Genomic DNA, 21,967 nt, shown 5'->3' on the forward strand with positions numbered 1-21,967 from the left:
AAGTATTTGGTCAATACTTTGTTATATATCCTTTGTTGGAAATGACAGAGGTCAAACATTCTCTGTAAGTCTTCACAAGGTTGGCACACACTGTTGCTGGTATGTTGGCCCATTCCTCCATGCAGATCTCCTCTAGAGCAGTGATGTTTTGGGGCTGTCGCTGGGCAACACGGACTTTCAACTCCCTCCAAAGGTTTTCTATGGGGTTGAGATCTGGAGACTGGCTAGGCCACTCCAGGAACTTGAAATACTTCTTACGAAGCCACTTCTTCGTTGCCCGGGTGGTGTGTTTGGGATCATTGTCATGCTAAAAGACCCAGCCACGTTTCATCTTCAATGCCCTTGGTGATGGAAGGAGGTTTGCACTCAAAATCTCACGATACATGGCCCCATTCACATGGATCAGTCGTCCTGGTCCCTTTGCAAAGAAACAGCCCCAAAGCATGATGTTGCCACCCCCGTGCTTTACAGTGTGTTACTGATGGTAGCCTTTGTTACGTTGGCCCCAGCTTTCTGCATGTCATTCACTAGGTCCCCCCGTGTGGTTCTGGGATTTTTGCTCACCGTTCTTGTGATCATTTTGACTCCAGGGGATGAGATATTCCATGGAGCCCCAGATCGAGGGAGATTATCAGTGGTCTTGTATGTCTTCCATTTTCTAATTATTGCTCCCACAGTTGATTTCTTCACACCAAGCTGCTTGCCTATTGCAGATTCAGTCTTCCCAGCCTGGTGCAGGTCTACAATTTTGTTTCTGGTGTCCTTCGACAGCTCTTTGGTCTTCACCATAGTGGATTTTGGAGTGTGACTGTTTGAGGTTGTGGACAGGTGTCTTTTATACTGCTAACAAGTTCAAACAGGTGCCATTAATACAGGTAATGAGTGGAGGACAGAGGAGCCTCTTAAAGAAGAAGTTACAGGTCTGTGAGAGCCAGAAATCTTGCTTGTTTGTAGGTGACCAAATACTTATTTTCCACCATAATTTGCAAAAAAATTCTTTCCAAATCAGACGATGTGATTGTCTGGATTTGTTTTCTCATTTTGTCTCTCATAGTTGAGGTCTACCTATGATGTCAATTACAGGCCTCTCTCATCTTTTTAAGTGGGAGAACTTGCACAATTGGTGGCTGACTAAATACTTTTTTGCCCCACTGTACATACTGTCCTTGCAAAAGAAAATTATATCTCTTTAAATTAACGGCACAAACACCAATTTTGGTTTGAATTCTAGAAAGTTTCAGGTAACAACTTTTATTTTCCCATTTGAAATCATAAGTTCAACAATTTTACAGCTCTATTAAGGAGCAGTTGAATAATAAAAGAAATATGTTACATGATGAAACATTTAGTTGACTATTTCAGAATAATTTGTGAATTCTCACTGCTAAGCTCCAATAAATGCATAACATTCTGTCATACCTACTTTTAGATTTTCAGTTTTCCCAGGTATATATCTGTTAAGCCTTATTTAATTTACTCAAATGGAGCTAACTCAGTTAAGACCCCACTCATAATGGGGGACACAGCTCGACCTGATTTTCATCTTTGGACAGTGGATGAATGATCTAGATTTAGGGGATATTTCTATCCAACCCTTGTCATGGTCGGATCATTTCCTCCTTAGGCTTAACTTCCATACTGCCACCCCTCGCCACAGGGAGGCAGAACCGATTAGATGGTTCCGCCCCAGGCACCTGATGGACCCTGAAAAGTTCCTGATGGAGCTTGCGACTTTTCCTGAATCACTTGCTCACAGTTCGACTGAAGCCCTAGCGGAAGCCTGGGATAGGGTGGCCACTGGCGCCTTGGACCGTGTTGTGCATATGTGGCCTCTGACCCAGTGACAATCCCGGGTAGCTCCCTGGATTACTGAGGAGCTCCGGGACATGAAATACTGGAAAAGACACCTAGAGAGACGCCTAGAGAGTGATTGGAGGGCCAGCCAGTCTGAATCCAACCGAACACTAGTAAGAATTCATATTAAATCCTACTTAATGGCGATAAAAGTGGCAAAATGGCCACATTTTTCTGCTCTTATTTCGTTTGTAGATAACTGCCCAGCCGCCCTGTTTAGGGTGACCTGCTCCTTACTTAATCAAGGAACTGGGGAAGACCTCTTGCAGGGTAGGGCTGATGAATTTGTTCTGTATCTGCAGGATAAAATCGTTCAGATTCAGACAGGCTTGGACTCTGGGTAGATTCGGGCGAGTCGACGTGGATGAATCTTGTGGAAACTATCTGGGATGAGTTTGACCCTGTGACTCCCAAGGGCATAGACAGGATTATGGGGAGACTCAGTGCTGCCACTTGTGTGCTGCACCCGTGTCCCTCTTGGTTACTTTCAGCTTCCCGGGAGGTGACACGAGGCTGGCTCCAGGCGATTACCAATGCTTCACTGAGAGAGGGGTTCTTTCCCACCGCCTTGAAGGGGGCGGTGTTGAGGCCCCTCCTTAAGAAGCCTTCCCTGGACCCAGCATCTTTAGCCAACTATTGTCGGTCTCCAACCTTCGCTTTGTAGCAAAGGTTGTTGAGAGCATGGTAGCACGTCAGCTTCCCCAGTACCTGGACGAAGCTGCCTATCTGGATCCGTTTCAGGCCAGGTACAGCACGGAGACGGCATTGGTCACATTGGTTGATGATCTCTGGCGGGCCCGTGACAGAGGTTGTTCGTCTGTCTGGTCCTATTAGACCTCTTGGCAGCTTTCGATACCATTGACCTACTGCGACGACTCAGGGGGTTGGGAGGGAGGGCACCATTTTGCGGTGGTTCTGCTTCTACCTGTTGAATCGATCACAGTTTGTGTTGACTGGAGGGCAGAGATCGACCTCAAGGCACCTTACCTGTGGGGTGCCCCAGGGGCCAGTTCTCTCACCTTTCCTGTTCAACATATACTTGAAACCACTGGGTGAGATTATCTGTGGTTTTGGGGTACAGTATCATCAATACGCTGATGATACCCAAACTTTTCATCTCTACCCCAAACCACCAAAACGATGCCCTCTACGTGATGTTCTGATGCCTGGAGGCTGTACGGATCTGGATGGGGATGAACAGGCTCAAGCTCAATCCCTTCAAGACTGAGTGGCTGTGGTTCCTGTCATCCTGATTTTTTGCATTTTGTACCATCTTTGATGATAGGGGGAAAAATTTTAGCCCCCTCAGAGAGGACCCGCAGTCTGGGAGTCCTCTTGGATACGTGGCTTAGTTTAGAAGAGCACCTGACAGCCGTGACCAGGGGGCCTTTTACCAAGGTTTACCTGGTATGCCAGTTGCGACCCTTCCTGGATCGGGATGCCCTGTGCACAGTCACCCACGCCCTCGTCCTTTCTCGCCTAGATTACTGTAACGCTCTCTACAGGGGGCTGCCCTTGAAGAGCATCCAGAGGCTTCAGCTGGTCCAGAATGTGGCTGTGCGGGTTGTCGTGGAGCTACCTAGGTGCTCCCATGTTACACCCCTTTTAGGCAGCCTGCACTGGTTGTCGGTTGTTTTCTGGGTACAATTCAAGGTGTTAATTATGATCTTTAAAGTGCTCCATGGCTTAGGCCCAGGGTACTTGCAAGACCACCTACTGCCACCGGTAGCCTCCCACCATCCAGTACGAACCCACAGAGTTGGCCTCCTCAGGGTGCCGTCGGCCAGGCAGTGTTTGCTGGCGACCCCCAGGGGAGAGCCTTCTCTGTGGGAGTGCCTTTCCTTTGGAATGAGCTGCCCCCGGAGCTTCGCATAATTCCCAACCTCCGGTCCTTCCGGCGCGCCCTAAAAAGTTGGCTTTTCCAGCAAGCCAGCCTGGCCTGAATAAATAAATTATTAATTTTAATTGTTTATTTAATTTAATTTCTAAATCTCATTGTAAATGTCTATTGGGGTTTTTGGATATTTTATTTAATCTTTCTTTTAACTTTGTAATATGTGTTTTTATGTTGTACGCCGCCCTGAGTCCTTTGGGAGAAGGGCGGCATATAAGTCCAATAAACCTAAACCTAAATAGTTCTTATCTTTGAGGCAACAGTCTAGAATCCTGCAGCTCTGGCATCACAACCATTTCAGGATCTATAATAAACTGATGCATAAGGCACCCTATCTCAATGTTTTATCTTTCTTACATCATTCCATGCTAATTTTACTTAAAGAATATTTTTCCTACTTATGAGGGATTTGTGTGATACAAACCATTCACTGAAATATTCATAAGATTCTGATAAGAAGGAAGAATATTCTTTGGATAAAATAATTTTAGGAATTGTATAAGCATTTTTAATTCTATGTCTATAAATAATTAGATGAAACCCAGACTGAATCCTGCAGATATTGTCACTGATATCTTGCTTAACTTGTTCCACTCTCTGAAACACGTCTAACTAAATAGGACTAAGTCTGGATTTCACCATGAATTATTTTATAATCAAAGATTGATTATGAGTCTGATTCAAATTATTAAAAGGAACTATCTTATAAACTGTAAGCTTCTAACTTGGCAGGTATTGATAATGAGTGGAGAAAACTCAATGCATGCCACGTGAAGTATGTGTAGATGTGGGAAAAGAATCTGGAGCAACAACAAACATCTTCTTTAAACCTCCATGTGTGTCCGTCTACAGATGTGGAGGTTGCTGCAATAGTGAAGGCCTGCAGTGTATGAATATCAGTGCAAGCTACGTCAGCAAAACGGTAAGTTGTTTTGACTGCATAATATTTAGACCTCTAATGTTTCTTGCATAAAATTAAAGTAAATGCAATATTTTAAAATAAAATGGTAACAAAGTTTATCTGTGTTAACAGAGCAATAGACAATAATCAACTGCATAAATGATGGAAATGGAAAAATATAATGATTAAGTACAGCATATAAAGGAATAGAATGGACATCCTGTGCTCTAGAGTCTCGTGCAGCTTATGAACTCATTCTGTGAGCCTAAACCTTATCAGTGACTGATTGTTTCTGCTATTTAAATCCTAGGACTTGATTCAACGTCTTTTTTAAAACAACACACAAACAAAAATATCTAATTAGTGATAACAGTACTAATGTTCTTTGCTTCAAGATCTTAAGAAGATGTAAGGACTCTTAAGAAAGAGTGTACTTCAAAATATAAATTAAGAATATTGTTCACATGCATAGAAATAGCTTTCCCTTTATATTATCCCTAATTTAATCCTGATACAGTGAATTGTATACAACAATTTCCTTCTGTTGCTGCCTCAGTTATGGAAACAATTCACAGCACCACCTGTTATATTACACCTGGGGTGTAATATTGTCTGCAGCCAGTATTTGAGATGCCAAGGCATATATCAATAATGACTTTCATGCCTCCTTTCCTGTACTTCTAATTCAATTGTTTCTGCATATTTTGATTGGTTTAGGTCTTTTTCAGTAGCTTCTGTGATTTCCGGAAACTACATAGAATCAGACTTGTAGAATCATAGCATCTCTTTCAGAAGGCTTTCCCCCTCTTTTCTAATATATTTTTTTGTTTCTAGAAACCTCAGAATTTCTTTGAATATACTGATCACTAGTTCATGAGGACGCAATAACAAATTAGCAGATTTTCATTGTGGTACACATTGGAAGAAGACAGGAAGGCATATATAAAGTACTCATTCCAAATAAACACATAATTAGAAATGATTTATCAGAACATTTATTTATCAGCAAACTATAACATGATTTGGAGAATAATTTAGGCAAGGCAGGTAGGTTTAATATAGTGTAGTATATCAGGAAAGAGTACCTTTTAAGTTTTTAAAACATTGCTCATATTTTATGATGTATCAAACATGCAGCCTTCCTACAATTTTTAATGGCACTAACTCATATGCCACCCATCACTTAAAGGTGTAATAATTGATGGGATTTAAGATTAAGTTAGTCAATGCCTTAAAACACCCCTCTTTCTGAAATTATGTCCTACATACTGGTTGCTGATTTCTCATGAAGACAGCATTATTTAATCAGGCCCTTTGATGGGTAATTTTCATAGTTCAATATTCTTTACTAAGATCATAAACAATTTCCCTGATTTGGGAGTCACAAACAGTGTATCAAATAACTTATTTTCAGACTACTGACTACTAAGCCCATTATCCTGAAAACATTCTGTCCTCCCCCCCCAACACATACTCTCTCTCTCTGTCACCACACCACGCACATAAGTACTCAGTGTAATATACTGTATGCGTATATGAATAGCCCAGTTTGGTAGGTTTTGTTGGAATTTAAGGCTTACTGTTCTGACCCCCTCCTCCGTCCAGTAACGAAAGCCAAGACAAGCTTAATTAGAATGTCCTTTAATAACAAGACCAGAATCTCGGTGGCTGAAAGCCAAGCAAACAAACAGATAAGGACCTTGGCAGCAATTCAGACAAACCTTGGCAGCAATTCAGACAAACCTTGGCAGCAATCCAGCCTGCCAAATTAATTAACTTCTCTTTAGTCAATGCGTTGACTTCTGCGAGAGGGGTGCGTCACAAGCAGTCTTTTTTATACTGGAGTGGAGCCTAATGACCACCAGCTGAGCGCAATTACCTCCTGTAATTGCGTAATTGTTCTTGACGCGAGTAGCTCTTCGATGGCGTGCATCCAGGAACAACTCACTACTGGTTTCTGGATCACTCTCCCTTGTCTCCTCCCCACTTGTCCAAGGCTCAGGCACCACCTGATGGCCAACCAGTCTCTCTGCGCCCTCCTCGGAGTCGGAACCCTGTCCAGGGTCCTCCACATCCTCCAGGGCCGACTCATAGGGCCCCTCGCTGTCGGAGCTGGTGGCAGCTCCAACGGACTCCTGCTGGGCCACAACACTTACCATACTTTAACAAGTGATAGTTTACATGTTTGAATAAGTTATCTGAAAGATGTTTTTCAGCACAAAACTTTTCAGTATACAGTAGTAATTTTACATATTCATCTGTCAGGCATTACACAAACAAAAATTGTACGTAGCATTGAAATAATAAAGTTTTCGCTCATTGTATATTATGATTGCTTCACGATTTATGTTCATCAGTTACATTGATTTGCTATAAACTACAATTGAAAGCAGCTAAATATGTGACTGCTCTAAAACCTTTTTGTTTGCAAGGTGCTAGTCGTTACTTTTAAAGCCCTACATGGTTTAGGACCTGGCTACCTGAGAGACCGCCTCCTGCCACTTGCCTCCCAACGACCAACAAGATTGCACAGGTTGGGCCTCCTCCGGGTGCCGTCAACTGGACAATGCTGGCTGGCCGGCCCCCCGGGGGAGGGCCCTTCTCTGTTGCTGCGCCGGCCCTGTGGAATAATCTACCTGTAGAGATCCAGACCCTTACCACTCTCCCGGCCTTCCGTAAAGCCGTCAAGACCTGGCTGTTCCGGCAGGCCTGGGGCTGTTGATTGATATCCAGCCCTGCTTAGATGAATGGATGATGTGGACTTTTAATTGTATTTTTATTCTTAAATTTTAAATGTTTTTTTTTTGTCTGCTGTGAGCCGCCCAGAGTCCCAATGGGAGTGGGCGGCATACAAATTTATTAAACTCGAAATTGTTTTCTATTGGCATCTCATCAGATAGTTCCAGCATTCCAATGTCTTTTTTTCATGTGCTTTCCTTTTTTCCCATAGGGACATTCATTGTCTGGCATAACCCCTGCTCACTTGTCATATTCATTTATTTATTGGATTTTTTATCCTACATTTCTTCATAAGTACCGTAACTGAATGCAGTGAACGTACCTAATGCTTCTCCTTCAGCTTATTATCTCCATAACAGGAACCCTGTTGGCTTGAGAGAGAGAGAGTGATTGGCCAAAGTCACGCAGACGGCTTTCATGCCAAAGGAGAGACTAGAACTCATGTCTCTGATTCTAGACCAGGGCTTAACCACCACACCATTTATTTAGTATTTAGGTTCCTTTTATTTTATAGAAGAAACTAAGGAAAGGTTTTCCTTCTCCTTTCCTGACAGCTGTGTTAAGAAAAAGGAACCAGTTGTAGCATACATAGTTTCTAAGTCATAGATAAGAAATCCTTTGGCGGATGTATTAGAAAGGAACTGTGTTAACTGGTACAAGCTCCTAGAAGTGTTGCTTTACAACATAAATGAACTTTCAATAGAGATACATTCATCATGTGTCAATTAGAGACCAAGTCTAAGAAAATTAGCTTATAATATGCAATACACCTTATTTTTTATTACCAATTTTATCAGTAGTATAGTTATCTATGGAGCAAACAGTGTTTCATGTGCAGTGTGTATTCTTAAGGACCCTAGCTGCAATCTTTGTCTTCTTCACCCTAGAAAGCAAATCATTAGTGATTAGTATAAAATCAATCCGTGAAAGGGATTGATGTCTATCAGAAAAGAAAGTGAAGTCATATTCCTCTGCGTTTCTTTCTCGCCAAATATCTCTCAATTCAAAATCGTCCATCATGTCAAAAAAAGGTTTGGGTAGCTTAGCTCGCATTTTAGTATTTTGGGCGGGAGCTCTTCTTATCTCTTTTAGTGCAGTGTGTATTCTTCTTGCTCCCCAAAATTATTAAATGTATACGTGAGGTATTTTGTCCCAGTCCAGGTAATCTTCTTAAGCCCAAATTGCATAAAGGAATAAAACTTACATTCATATTACTTTACATCTTTTTGAATATATACTAACTAAATTTTTCAAGGTAAAAGCATATGTGATAAACTCTACCTGATTGATTGATTTCGAAATAGTGATCATTTAGGTTCTTGTTGCATGATAAAAATAAAAATTTTAGTACTAAGTACATTAATTATTCATCATGTACCTACTATTTATTTGAAACATTTTTTAGGGGGGATGCCTTGAAAAGACTATGCCTCTTTGTTATAAACTGTTTAGGAGAACTTTATAAGTAGTTTGAATAAGTACATAAATGTACGGTGCTGTTTCTTTGCCCATTTTCAAAACCTGTACTCATAAAGTCTTGTGATAACTCTCTCATGGAAAATATACCTTTTCACTCACAATGTATTGAGTTAACTGTTAAAAGAAAGAAGTATAAATTTTGTGGAGGGGAAACGACTTTAAGTGATGAAGCCATTAGCTTTGAGCATTTAACTGATGAAACGCTCTGTGAAGGAAAAAGGAAAGAAAATAACGCATAACTAACATAGTTTTGCCTTTCACTTTTTTTTCTTTTTTTATGCTCTTTGTAGTTGTTTGAAATAACTGTGCCCCTGTCTCATGGTCCCAAACCTGTAACAATCAGTTTGCCAATCATACTTCCTGCCGATGCATGTCCAAACTAGATGTCTACAGACAAGTTCATTCAATTATTCGACGTTCTTTGCCAGTCATACAAGCACAGTAAGAAATTGCTATTTCTTTCTATATTGTTAAAAACTATTTTTAAATAAATATGAATTTTACTATTGTGTCTGAAGATCAAAACAAGATGTATATGTTTATCCTTTAAAATAATTGGGGGTCAGATCTAGTACATTATTATTTAAAGCTTTGTTCTAGCTTTGAAAATAGTTTCAACAGAATGTACTGTCAGGCACAAGAACCAGGCCTGCATCATTAATTGATCAAAGTTACTTTATTGTTGCAATGCCTATTTACAAGGACCTTGCCAGACCACTGTATTTTTAATTGTATTGTGTTGACTTAATAACAGTCAAGCAGAAATAGAGATAATAGTTGGAAGGGAGCTTGCAAGGTCTTCTAGTCCAACCCCCCTGCTCGAGCAGGTGGACCTATACATTTCAGACAAATGGTCATTTAGTCTCTTCTTAAAAGCCTCCAGAGATGGGGCACCCACAACTTCTGAAGGCAAACTATTCCACTGGTGATTAGCCTCAGGATTCTGCTTCAAATAATGCTTTAGGGCTCTGGGTAGTAGTAAGGCCTTCACCCCCTCCTGCTGTGCAAAGACTTCCTGTTCATTTCATTTTATTTGTCTTGCCGAAGGACTCCGGGCGGCTCACAACAGACAAGGGAAGGGGGGATAAATAGACAAAGACAACATTTAAAAAAAAGACGCAACATTCACAATTTCCGTGGGGCTGGATGTTTCACAAGCCCTCCAGCTTGCTGGAGCACCAGGACTTGGTGGCTTTGCAGAAGGCCGGGAGGGTAGTAAGGGTCCGGATCTCCACGGGGAGGTCATTCCAGAGGGCTGGAGCTGCAACAGAGAAGGCTCTCCCCCGGGGAGTCGCCAGCCGGCATTGGCTGGCAGATGAATCGGAGGAGACCTAACCTGTGCGATCTAATCGGTCTCTGTTCACTTTCCCCCCTCTCTACCTGGATATAAGATGTTATTTATTTTCTGAAAAACCTATATTACATGTGTACTATCACTTGTCTTAAATTTTCTTTGATATGTATTGACATTATGATTTGCTCTTAGGTGTCAAATAACAAATAAAACCTGTCCAAAAAGTCATATTTGGAATAATCACTTATGCAGATGCCTGGCACAACATGACTTTCAGTTTCTCCTCCTACCACCAGATACTGGTAAGAAATATGTGATAAAAGATTACTGTCAGTTATTTAGTTTAATTTATAGAACAGAAAAAGAAATGCCCACAATATATTTTTATAATTTTATAGTTCATTTTTTTGGAACAATGTGTTCATATTAGTTCACTTCATATTGTGTAGTTATAAGTGCAATGATAAAGAAATGAATCGGAGAAATGAATAATTTCCACTAGCTACAAAAATTAACAGATATGTGTTCTACTCTTTTGCAATGCCTGAAGCATATTTTTTCTTATTTCAATGCTTAGATACTGCTGAAGGATACCATGATATCTGCGGGTCTAACAAGGAACTTGATGAAGAAACCTTCAGTGTGTCTGTAAAGGAAGGAGTGACACCTTCTAGCTGTGGAATTCACAAAGAACTAGACAGAACATCATGTCAGTGTGCATGTAAAAATAAACTGCTTCCTAGCTCTTGTGGACTCAACAAAGAGTTTGATGAAGAAAAGTGCCAATGTGTGTGTAAAAGAATATGCCCTAAACACCAGCCATTAAATCCTACAAAATGTATTTGTGAATGTGTAGAATCACCAAACAAATGCTTCTTGAAAGGAGAAAGATTTCATCACCAAACATGCAGGTAAGCAATATAACAGAAAAAACAGCAGATTTTCATAGCTTTGATACATCATCTTCTTGAGTTATAAATGACAGTGGTTATAGTTTCTTGCATTTTCTTGTATTTTCTAATCTTGCTCCTTTTCAAATATCTGATAGAGAACTGATGCTTGAGAACCAATTTGGTGTACTGGTTAAAGCATCAGGCTTGAATCTGGAAGACTATGAGATTCACACTGGGCACAAAACAGCTGGGTGATGTTGGGCCACATTCAGCCCTAGGGAGCAAGCAGTGGCAAACCACTTTTGAAAATCCTTGCCAAGAAGACTTTAGGGATTATTCCAGGCAGTTGCCAGGAGTCGTACTGATTCAAAGAGACTAAATATATACAAATAGTGACATGGGTGTCTGCTTTTCACTATGTATATGCATGTATGCGTGAACTCTGTGAATGTACTGTATGTATATCCCAAGGTGCTTTTTTCCAAGAGGCAACTGGACTTTCTGGTTTTTCTTTGAAGATGTTTCACTTCTCATCCAAGAAGCCTCTTTAGCTCTGACTGGATGGTGGAGAATGGAGTCTTCCATTCTTGCAAGGAGTCTTCAAGAAAAACCAGAAAGTCCAGTTGCCTCTTGAAAGAGCATCTTGTGAAAACCATGACCTGTATGACTGAGACCTCTCCATAGACATATCTATATGTATGTGTGTATGTATCTATACGTATATATGTATATATGTATATACCCTGTTTTTTTCCACAAATAAGACCTCCCCGGATAATAAGCCCAATTGGGCCTTTGAGCAATGCGCTAAAAATAAGCTCTCCATGAAAATAAGCCCTCCCTGAAAATATTGCAACATAGCAGCAGCCATGAGGTGACCACACTCGTCACCTCCTGCACCTCAAAATAATAAGACCTCCACAAAATAGGCCAAGTGTTTATTCAGGGATCAAAACAAAATAAGACCTGCCTTATTTTCAGGAAACAATGGTATCTTAGTGTCACTAGTCCATAATGAAACATGTATACAATATGTAGATGGTAAAAGGGAAGAGGTGATGTGTTCATGGTTTTATATTTGTCAATATTTATGATCATATTGGGATTATCATACCAGAAAGTGGACTTCAAAGTAAATGAAGGATAAAACATAGGATGTTTACTAAAAAGTAAATATAGGATATGTTCAATATGATAATATATTACTATGTATAGCTGTTACCAAGTCATAGACAGGTATGAAGGAATTATGGTTAATTGATAAGTAGAAAATATATTCTTATTAAATAATAAATAACAAAATAACCGATAAGTTTCAAAATGAAGAAAGCTAAGGGGAAAACAGCAATCCTTATGTGGTGCTTGCAGATAAAATAAACCTGCAGGATTAAAAGTTCTGGGTGAACTATTAATCCATCATTGTCCATTCGTCCCATTGAACGTAACCTTTAATATACACTCCATGATTGTATCCATGCCAGATAGTTTTGTTATAAATTTCCAACAGGCATGATGTAACTTGAGATTCAGAATTGTGTATAACATATAAATTCGTCAAGCTAGTGTGGCAGGTTATACAGAAGACTTTGCACAAGATGTGGCAGGCCAGGCAAAGATTGTTACAGCTCATGTGTCTTTCCCATTCTTTGGTGATTTCCTCATAACGCTGTTGATTTGTTTGAAAACAAATTGGCTCTATTGTAAACTTAATCCCGCTGAAACATGGAACACAATGTGTTTTGGCAGAACACAATTTCTTTGTTGGGGAGGAATCATATGTCCTCTTTGCTATCATAAAAAATCTGCCATATAAAAATCTTAGCAAACATATCAGTTTTTGTGAATAACATAACATTTTAAATCAAACTCGTTTAGGTAGCTCCTAAAGTGTGTTTGTTGCTTCAAGACTATTTGCTTTACATGGTTATTTTTATTGAAAACATTCTTCTTATGAGCTTGATACTCTTTATCAAGCTTGTAAGAAGTAATTTGTAAAGTAATTCGGTAATGTTGTATTCTTCCATTTTTTCCTGATACTATTTTATCTCACTCTTTTATCTTTATCTTAGCTACTAGATTTTATTCTATAGGTAGTTCTCAATTATGATCACAAGTGAGCCCAACATTTATTTTGCTGAGTGAGACAATTGTTAATTGAGTTGTCTTCCACTTTGCGATCTTTCTTGCCATGGTGTTAAGTGAATACTGCAGCTGTTAAGTAGTAATACAGTTGTTAAGTGGCTTCTCCATAGATTTTGCTTGTCAAAAGGTCACAAAAGTGATCACAGGACCTCAGGACACTGCAACAGTCACAAGTATGAGTCAGTTGCCAGGCGAATCTTGATCATGTAATGATGGCAATGCTGCAGTGGTTGTACTGTAGGTATGAAAAATAGTTATCAGTCACTTTTTTCCGTGACGGTTGAAACTTTGAAACAGTCACTAAATGAACTGTATTTATCTCACTGAAGCTATTTTATCCCATTTCACTGCACCTTATCTTGCCTCATTTTATTGTGGCTGATGTTCATATTTATATGGACAGTTGATTAATCAATAAAGTATAGCACACTCATATTTATATACTTTGATGCTGAAAAAAGATCCAGACACCAAATCACAAATGACTTTTTAAAAGGAGTAGTACCTTAAGTCTTGTAGAACTTTTTCCTATAATCATATATTAGCATTGTCCAACCCTCTCCTAGCATCTGTCCAGATCTCTATAAGGTACAGATATGTATGTATGTATGTATGTATGTATGTGTATGTGGTGTACATATGTATGTATGTATGTATGTATATATGTATGTTATATTTGTGCTGATAAATAAATAAAGGGAGACTAGTATAGATCTATTCAAGTATTTAGCTCTCATCAGCTAGCCATACCCTTGCTGGGAATCAAACCTGTGCTCTATTGCCTCTTAGGCAGACTGTGTTAACCCTGAGCTACAGAGCTCGACTCCTTATCAGCCAGGCCAGGGTGAAAGGTATATATTTAAAGTCACAACCCCTGGTATGCCCAAATATGGGAGGAAGATCACACTTCCATTCTCTGTCCTTCGGCTCGTCACAAGAGACCATCCAGACAGAAACCCAATATTTTTTTTTAGTCTCCCTTTATTTATTTATCATCACAAATATAACATTTGTAACAAAAAGGCAACAGTAAAAAATATTGGGTTTCTGTCTGGATGGTCTCTTGTGACGAGCCGAAGGACAGAGAATGGAAGTGTGATCTTCCTCCCATATTTGGGCATTCCTCCCATATTTGGGCATACCAGGGGTTGTGACTTTAAATATATATTTGTATGTATGTATGTATGTATGTATGTATGTATGTATGTATGTATGCATGCATGCATGCATGTATATACATACATATATATATGACAAAAACTCTGGAACATTCTATAACATTTAATTAACCTGATAAGTCATAAGGAAAATAATAATAATATAATATAGTTCAAGTCCAACACTTCTCTGCTGTTCATTAATTTTCCAAAGCAGTCTTTAAAAGGGTCAGGCTTCTTACATGAATACAGAGAGGAGTTGCACTTACACAAGGCCCAATATAGTTCTTCTGAATTGTTTTCCATGTATGTTCAGCAATACAGATTGGCTGAGCAAATTTTCAAGAACAACTACAAAAATAAGTTTTTATGTTTTATACTCATGATATTGAAAGTTTATTATAAAACTGCCTATTCTACAGGTATATTCATAATTCTCTTTTTTAAAGAGAGGAGTTTGTGCTAAAAAAATTCTTCTGCAATTGCTTTTGCTTATGGTTTAGAATATACAGTAGATTCTGCCAAGTTTCTGTTGCAGATTATAAACTGTGGAAGTTTCCTCTTTATTATTAAGTCTTAGAGAGTTTGCCTCATTTTTGCTGGGGTTTATTTCCATGGCTCCAATTACTCATTATGTCTGATCTCTAAAATTCTACAATCAATAATTTTGCAGCTCTTTACAAATAGGCAAGGGATATGCTGTAATAGTTTACTATTCTTATTGGTTAGGTCAGAATTGGGGAAAAAGTAATGGCTATTTTAAATTTATGATATTTCTATGTTAAAAAGGACATTTCATATGTGACTAACTTAGTAACTAACATGTAACTGCAAAATTTGACCAGCTGAATTATGTCAAGTAGTTAGAGGCTATCATTGCTTCCTAGAAAACATTTTACATATGCATGGAAATATAAAAAGTTATATTTAAAATGCCATTTAAAAGGAATTTGTAAATAAATTAATAATTAATAATAAATTAATAATAAATTATTAATAAATTAATAATGCATTGTAATTCATCATATAGTTCTATAAATTTGTCCCATCAAAAATATATTAAAAATGCTTTAGAAAATGGAGGAGATGGGGGCAACATGTGTGTGACACTTCTAAAAATTTCCCAGTAAAAATCAAACCACAAGCAGAAGCGTAATGTAATCTGAACCACTGGAAATGTGAAAGATCCCTTTTTGATACAAAATATCTCATTATATATATGAAATAGTTGTTTTGACACAAAAAGTAATATTTCAATAATTTCAGAAGTGCATCTATATTAAAATAAGTGTTTTGCACTTGAAATAGTATCTTAAATCAAAGTGAGATGTTTCAAATATGAAGTAGTTAAAATCATAATGTTTTGCAATATACATGCACAAATGAAATTAATTAACTGCAAGGAAAACATGTGTTTTGAACTTCAAGAGAAGGGGAAAGGAATTGAACTTGACAAACATATCTGCACTGGACCTTTAATTGCGAAAATAAGGTTTCCTTCTAGAGTATCTTTGTTGCTTGAGATATTGGTTATAGTATTTGCTACTGGCGTTAAATCCCAATTCTGGTTGACAAGATGCAGAAGCCACTCTGAATTAAGCTAATGAGGCAGGAAATACAGATGAAGTTGGAACAGAAGGAGGATAGGCAACTTTTTTCCTGGTCTACCACAAAATGAAAGTAATAATATTTACAATACAAACTGGAAAATGTAAACAAGTTATTAATTATGAGCCATGCCCATTAGCATTATAATACTATCCTGTATAAATATAGAACAAAATTAAAAGAATTTAAACTAGAGTTGTGTTGAAACTTGAAGCATATACTTCTCACTCTTGGTTCACTGCCAATGTTTAAAACACCCAAAAACTAAATTTTGTCTACATTATACACCAGAGACTTTTTGGCTTTTTCAGTGTGAGGTTATTTTAGGTCAACTTGGTTTAAAGTGAGCCTTATGAAATTATCATGCTAATCATTGTAGAATCAAATTATCTACCAATGTAGAATATTTATATTGTAAGCATGAAGTATTGGCTAGTAAAATACCTTATTACTTTCTAGACCAAAAGTAAAAGTGGATATAATAACACTATAAATTATTCCTGTCTTTATTTCAGATTGTCCTTGTAATATAGCTTTCAGCATGCACATTGTTCTTCTAATGTAACAAAAATCTGTGTGAGCAAACTATATGTACTGTATGTAACATTGGCTTTTGTCCATTTTTATAATTAGATATTTCCATGAAAATAAAATAATTCAGATCGGTAGGATAGCTCATTCTCTTTAGGAATAAATCTTTGGCCTAATATATCCTGAAAGTAAAAGCTCACTAAAATGAAAATAATATAATTATTAGCTGTATACATTTTATTAGCTGTAATATTTAAAAATATCTATTTGTGTCATTTTGTATAACCTGATACAATGATTTATGTTTGGTAGTATTAATAGGTACACTAATAATCATTTTTGAAAGATCTAATATTGACCCATTTATTCGAAATGGTGACTTACAAATGGCCTCTGCTTTTGTCTCCAAATACATATGTTTCTGTGGCATTAGTAGCACTCAGCATCCTCTGCTCCTTGAGGAAAGAGATATTAGCAGGGTTTTTTTTATACCTCTCTATGATCCAGCTCCTTTCTTACAACCTTACTATAGGTAGTCTCGACTTATGACAGAGGTGGGTTTGGACCAGTTCGGGCCCGAACCTGTAGTAACTTGGTGGCCTGGGTCGCTGGAACTGGCAGTGACCCAGGCCTGCTATGAGCCCAAACCGCTTCTCCTACAGTGTCACCATCTTGATTTTTGGTTCTGCACATGCACAGAACAATTTTCATTGCAGAAATGTAATTTTTCCCCTTTTTTAATGTTTTGCTCATGCGCAGACTTTTTAGGTGCAAATGCGCAACGCAAAAGCGAAGCAAAAAAATTTTTTAGCATGCCACAAAATTTTTGCACGATGAACTGGCAGTAATGCCAGCAGGAACCCACCCCTGACTTATGATCACAACTGAAGCAGAATTTTCACTCCTAAGCAAGGCAGTTGTTAAGTGAGTCCTGTTCCAATTTTATGCCTTTTTGCTATGGTTGTTAAACATATCATGGCACTTGTTAAGTGAATCACAGTTGTTAAGTGAAGACATTTTTCTCCATTGACATTGCTGTCAAAAACAAGCAAGTGGGTGATCACGTGACTGACTCCAGGATGCTGCAACATTCCTTTACCAAGCGCTTGAATTTTATCATGTGACCATAGGATGCTGCAAGTTGTAAATACAAGAGCTGGACAAATGTCACATTTTTTAGTGCCGTTATAACTTTGAATGCTATAACAACTGGTTTTTTACAATCAAGAGGAAAAAAATTGTGAAAAAAATGAATGATTGAAGTATTAATACATGGTATTTTATACTGTAGTGTTTCAAACAATCAAATACCTGTCATCTTGGACATTGCTAAAATTGTATTCTTTCATTTTGTCTTAAATACCTTACAGTCCAATTTAAAACAGGAGGATTTGATTGAGTCCCAACATTTAATAAGTGAGACTAAAAAAAATAATAAGAGTTTATTTATAAATTGTATAAATTAAATGAAAGCCATAAGTGTAACATTAATAAATATAATAAATCACCTCCCATATATGTTAATGTGTACTGTGACCGGTTCTCACATTTGCTGAATTAATACATTTGCGCTTATCCATTAAAAACTATCCAAGATTAAAATATCTGGGTTTGGCAAGCAAAGTCCTATGCTTTTAATTGCCTTAGTTAAGCACTGGTGAATCCAGCCCCTAGGTGACTGAAATGGTCCTTCCTTTAAACAACTTAATGTATAGAATTGCTGTGAATTTAAAATGAACAGGAACTACTGCATGCTGCCTTGGGAAAAAAAAGTCAAATATAATACAAGTGTCTATAAAAATAACAGCTCCAGATATAATAATGTGGGATGCCATAATGTCCTTGGAATGTATTCTGCTTGTGAGAAGTAAAAGGGAGAATCTGAAAACTAGATAAATCCATTGAATATTATGTCCTGTTCCCTGTAGTGGCCAGTCCAGAAGCACAAGCAGACATGAAAGCAATGCCTCCATCCTGCACAGTTGCCAGAGCAACTGGTGTTCAATGACATGCTGCCTCTGAGCATGAGTTTGCTATAGATCAGTAGTCCCCGTTTCCTCGTCCTCTTAGCAAGAATAGAGTGCTAATCTAGAAAAATCACTGAACCCCTCCTGATTATTATTGTGATTGTGACATAATGGGTGTCAGTGTCGATGACTAATACAGAGCTAAAACTGTAAATAACTTTGGATTGTATGCACAATTGCAAAGACCAATGTGCATTCCCAAGAAAATAAATGAAATAAATGAAAACTTGTGCCTGAAAAAAAAAAAATTGAAATCTACTACTCACTTTACCTTATTTTTAATAGTTCTGTCCATTTTTTAAATGCATATGACTTGTATTATGCCATTTTTTCAACATGTCTTCTCCTCCCCCCCCCCCTTTATTTTCAGTTGCTACAGACGACCATGTACTGTTCGAAAGAAACGCTGTGATTCGGATTCATTATAGTGAAGAAGTTTGTCGCTGTGTACCCACATACTGGAAACTACCACTTACCCAATTAGAAAAGACAATCTCATTTGATGTAATTTTTTCCTGTTTTCTACTTTAAAAAAAAAAACCTGCTAACGTGTGGATTACAATGAGAAGAGACACTATAACATTATTGGAAACAGACACCATTTTTACTCTGAGACACTGGGAAGTAATTTTTTTTTTTAAAAAAAACTGGGCTTTCTCTACATTATGAAGATTATAATTTGTCAGTGATGAGCAGACTAAATTTTTCTTCATTGTGATTTTTTTTTTAAAAAAGATAATGATTACATAATTTTATTTTATTTTTAAAGATACTGTATGCAATTCTTTTTATACCGGAAACAATTTTTAAATTTCACTGTGATCAATATTTTTATATCTTGCAAAACATGTTTTAAATAAAATTGAAGTGTATTATATATTGTTCGAGAAAATGAAGCATTCTGTCCTGTTACTATGTTTAAATATAATTGATATAACAGAAAAACAGAGTTGGGAAGAATCTTTAAGGTTTTTTTTAGTCCCGCTCCCTGCTCAATCAGAGATCTTATACTATTTCAGACAAGTGGTTTAAAAACCTCCAATGATGGAGCACCTACAACTTCTGGAGGGAAGTCGTTCCATTTATTAATTGTTCTATCTGTCAGGAAATTTCTCCTTAGTTCTAGGTTGGTTGTGCCCTTGATTAGTTTCCATCCATTGCATTTTGTTCTGCCTTCAGGTGCTTTGGAGAATAGGGCCATTCCCCCCTTCTTTGTAATAGCCCCTCAAATATTCAAAGACTGATATTATGTCACCCCTAGTCCTTCTTTTCATTGAACTAGACAAATACGTTAAATACAACTGTCCTTCATATGTTTAGCCTCCACTTCTCTCATCAATTTGTGTTTTTCTCTGCCTGTCTTTCTAGAATCTCAAAATCATTTTATATTGTGGCAACCAAAACTATAATGAAATATGTGCACTAAGTTCTTATCTAAGACTTCTTATTAGTGGACCAGAGGAATGCCGTTGATATAATTTACTTGAACTTCAGCAATTTGATAAAGTAGACCATAACCTACTACTAGATAAAGTAGAAAACTGTGGGTTAGACAGCATCACCACCAGATGGATTCGTAACTGGCTGACCAACCGCACTCAACATGTAGTCTTCAATGGAACTGCATCTACATGGAGCAAGATATGCAATGAAGATCCCCAAGGCTCTGTTTTAGGCCGAGAACTCTTCAACATCTCATCAATGACTCTGGATGAGGAATAACTGGGGAACTCATCAAATTTCGATGACACCAAGAATAGCCAACATTCCAGAAGATAGGCTTAAGATACAGAAGGATTTTGACAAGCTTGAACATTGGGCACTATCTAACAAAATGAAATTCAATGGTGAAAAAAGTAAGGTTCTAAATTTAGGCAAGGAAAAACAAAATGCACAGGTACAGTATAGGTGGTACCTGCTCAATAGAAGTAACTGTGAGAGGGATCTTGGAATCCTAGTGTACAAACATTTTAACTATGAGCAGCAGTGTGCCAGCAACTGCCAAAAAAGGCAACATAGTTCCGGATGGCATAAACAGGAATAGAATCAAGATCACATGAAGGTTAATACCATTTTTATAATGCCTTGGTAAGGCCACACTTGAAATACTGCATTCAGTTTGTTCGCCACGATGTAAAAAGATGCGGAGACTCTAGAAAGAGTGCAGAGAAGAGCAACAAAGATGATTAGGGGACTGGAGACCTAAAACATATGAAGAATGGTTGCAGGAACTGGGTATGCTAGTTTAATAAAAAGAAGGACTAGGGGAGACTGATAGCAGTGTTCCAATATCTCGGGTTGCCATAAAGAAGAGGGAGTCAAACTATTCTCCAAAGCACTGAGGGCAGAACAAGAAGCAATGGGTGGAAACTAATCAAGAAGAGCAATTTAGAACTGAGGAGAAATTTCCTGACAGTTAGAACAATTAATCAGTGGAACAGCTTGCCTCCAGAAGTTGTGAATGCCCCAACACTGGAAGTCTTTAAGAAGATGTTGGATAGCCATTGTCCTGAAATGGTATAGGGTTTCCTATCTAGGCAGGGGGTTGGACTAGAAGACCTCCAAGGTCCCTTCCAACTCTGCTATTGTGTTGTGTTTGTATTGTATTGTATGTATTATACTCCTGTTTAGATACTGAAGAAAGACTCTGAGAACATAGTAGTATAAATATGCTTGTACTTTAAAGAAGATACAAGAAATAAGGGTGGAACACAGTACTAGATATATTTATGGCAAATATAGTTAAAAGTATAAGGTGCCACCACAGCATCCCAAACTTTGCTAATTTAGGAGAGACTATAATTTCCTGAGAGATATTTTAATCTTGAACAGCTCTTATCAATGGAACTATTTAAGATTTAATTGAAATTCCATTTTGTTTTAAGTCATTCAAAAACAAGCTTAGTCCATCTTCTGTTTTTGATGTACACTACAGTATTTGAAGCTTGCTTTTGTGGGTCTTGTTAATTTCTTTATTAAGGAAAGTTATCTCGCTAATAATGATTTAATAATGATAATTTTGGCTTGTTTTGAAAATTTTTGGCCAATTCATTGTTATTTTGGATTCTAATACCTCCTCCCACCCCCATCCAAAAGGTGCAAGTCCCTGATTGGACGGTGTGCTTTTTAAAAGGTGTACAATTAAATCTTATATCCATTAATGTATGTTAGCTCACTGATTACTTGCTTTATATGAGGCCATACAGCAATTTTCAGCTTATCATCCAAAACCAAATGGAGCAGACTAGACAAAAGTAATTTAGTTATATAATCTCACTTCTTTCTTTCTTCTCAGGTTTTATATGACATGAAGCAGTAATCATTTAATAACCACAGTAAGGTTCAGGAAACAACCAAGGCCTAACATTCTTTTTCATTCATTTGAGGTTATGAACAACATTCCACCCATATTTTAATTATGAGAAAACCAAAGCTGGAATTATGCCAC

General features: G+C 37.8%; 1 protein-coding gene across 1 annotated transcript in view; it reads left to right on the forward strand.

The window, feature by feature from the left end:
• The window catches only part of VEGFC (vascular endothelial growth factor C), a 59,902-nt gene extending 40,745 nt beyond the window's left edge, over nucleotides 1–19,157 (forward strand). The window contains 8 exon segments of the mRNA XM_032224423.1: nucleotides 4,481–4,495; nucleotides 4,498–4,670; nucleotides 9,158–9,206; nucleotides 9,209–9,308; nucleotides 10,354–10,463; nucleotides 10,739–11,072; nucleotides 18,890–18,934; nucleotides 18,936–19,157. Of these exon segments, the coding sequence (XP_032080314.1) occupies nucleotides 4,481–4,495; nucleotides 4,498–4,670; nucleotides 9,158–9,206; nucleotides 9,209–9,308; nucleotides 10,354–10,463; nucleotides 10,739–11,072; nucleotides 18,890–18,934; nucleotides 18,936–19,050 (941 nt within the window). The 3' untranslated portion in view covers nucleotides 19,051–19,157.
• The last annotated feature ends 2,810 nt before the right edge of the window (nucleotides 19,158–21,967 follow it).

Source organism: Thamnophis elegans, chromosome 9, assembly GCF_009769535.1.
Source record: "Thamnophis elegans isolate rThaEle1 chromosome 9, rThaEle1.pri, whole genome shotgun sequence".
Taxonomy (NCBI): Eukaryota; Metazoa; Chordata; class Lepidosauria; order Squamata; family Colubridae; genus Thamnophis; species Thamnophis elegans.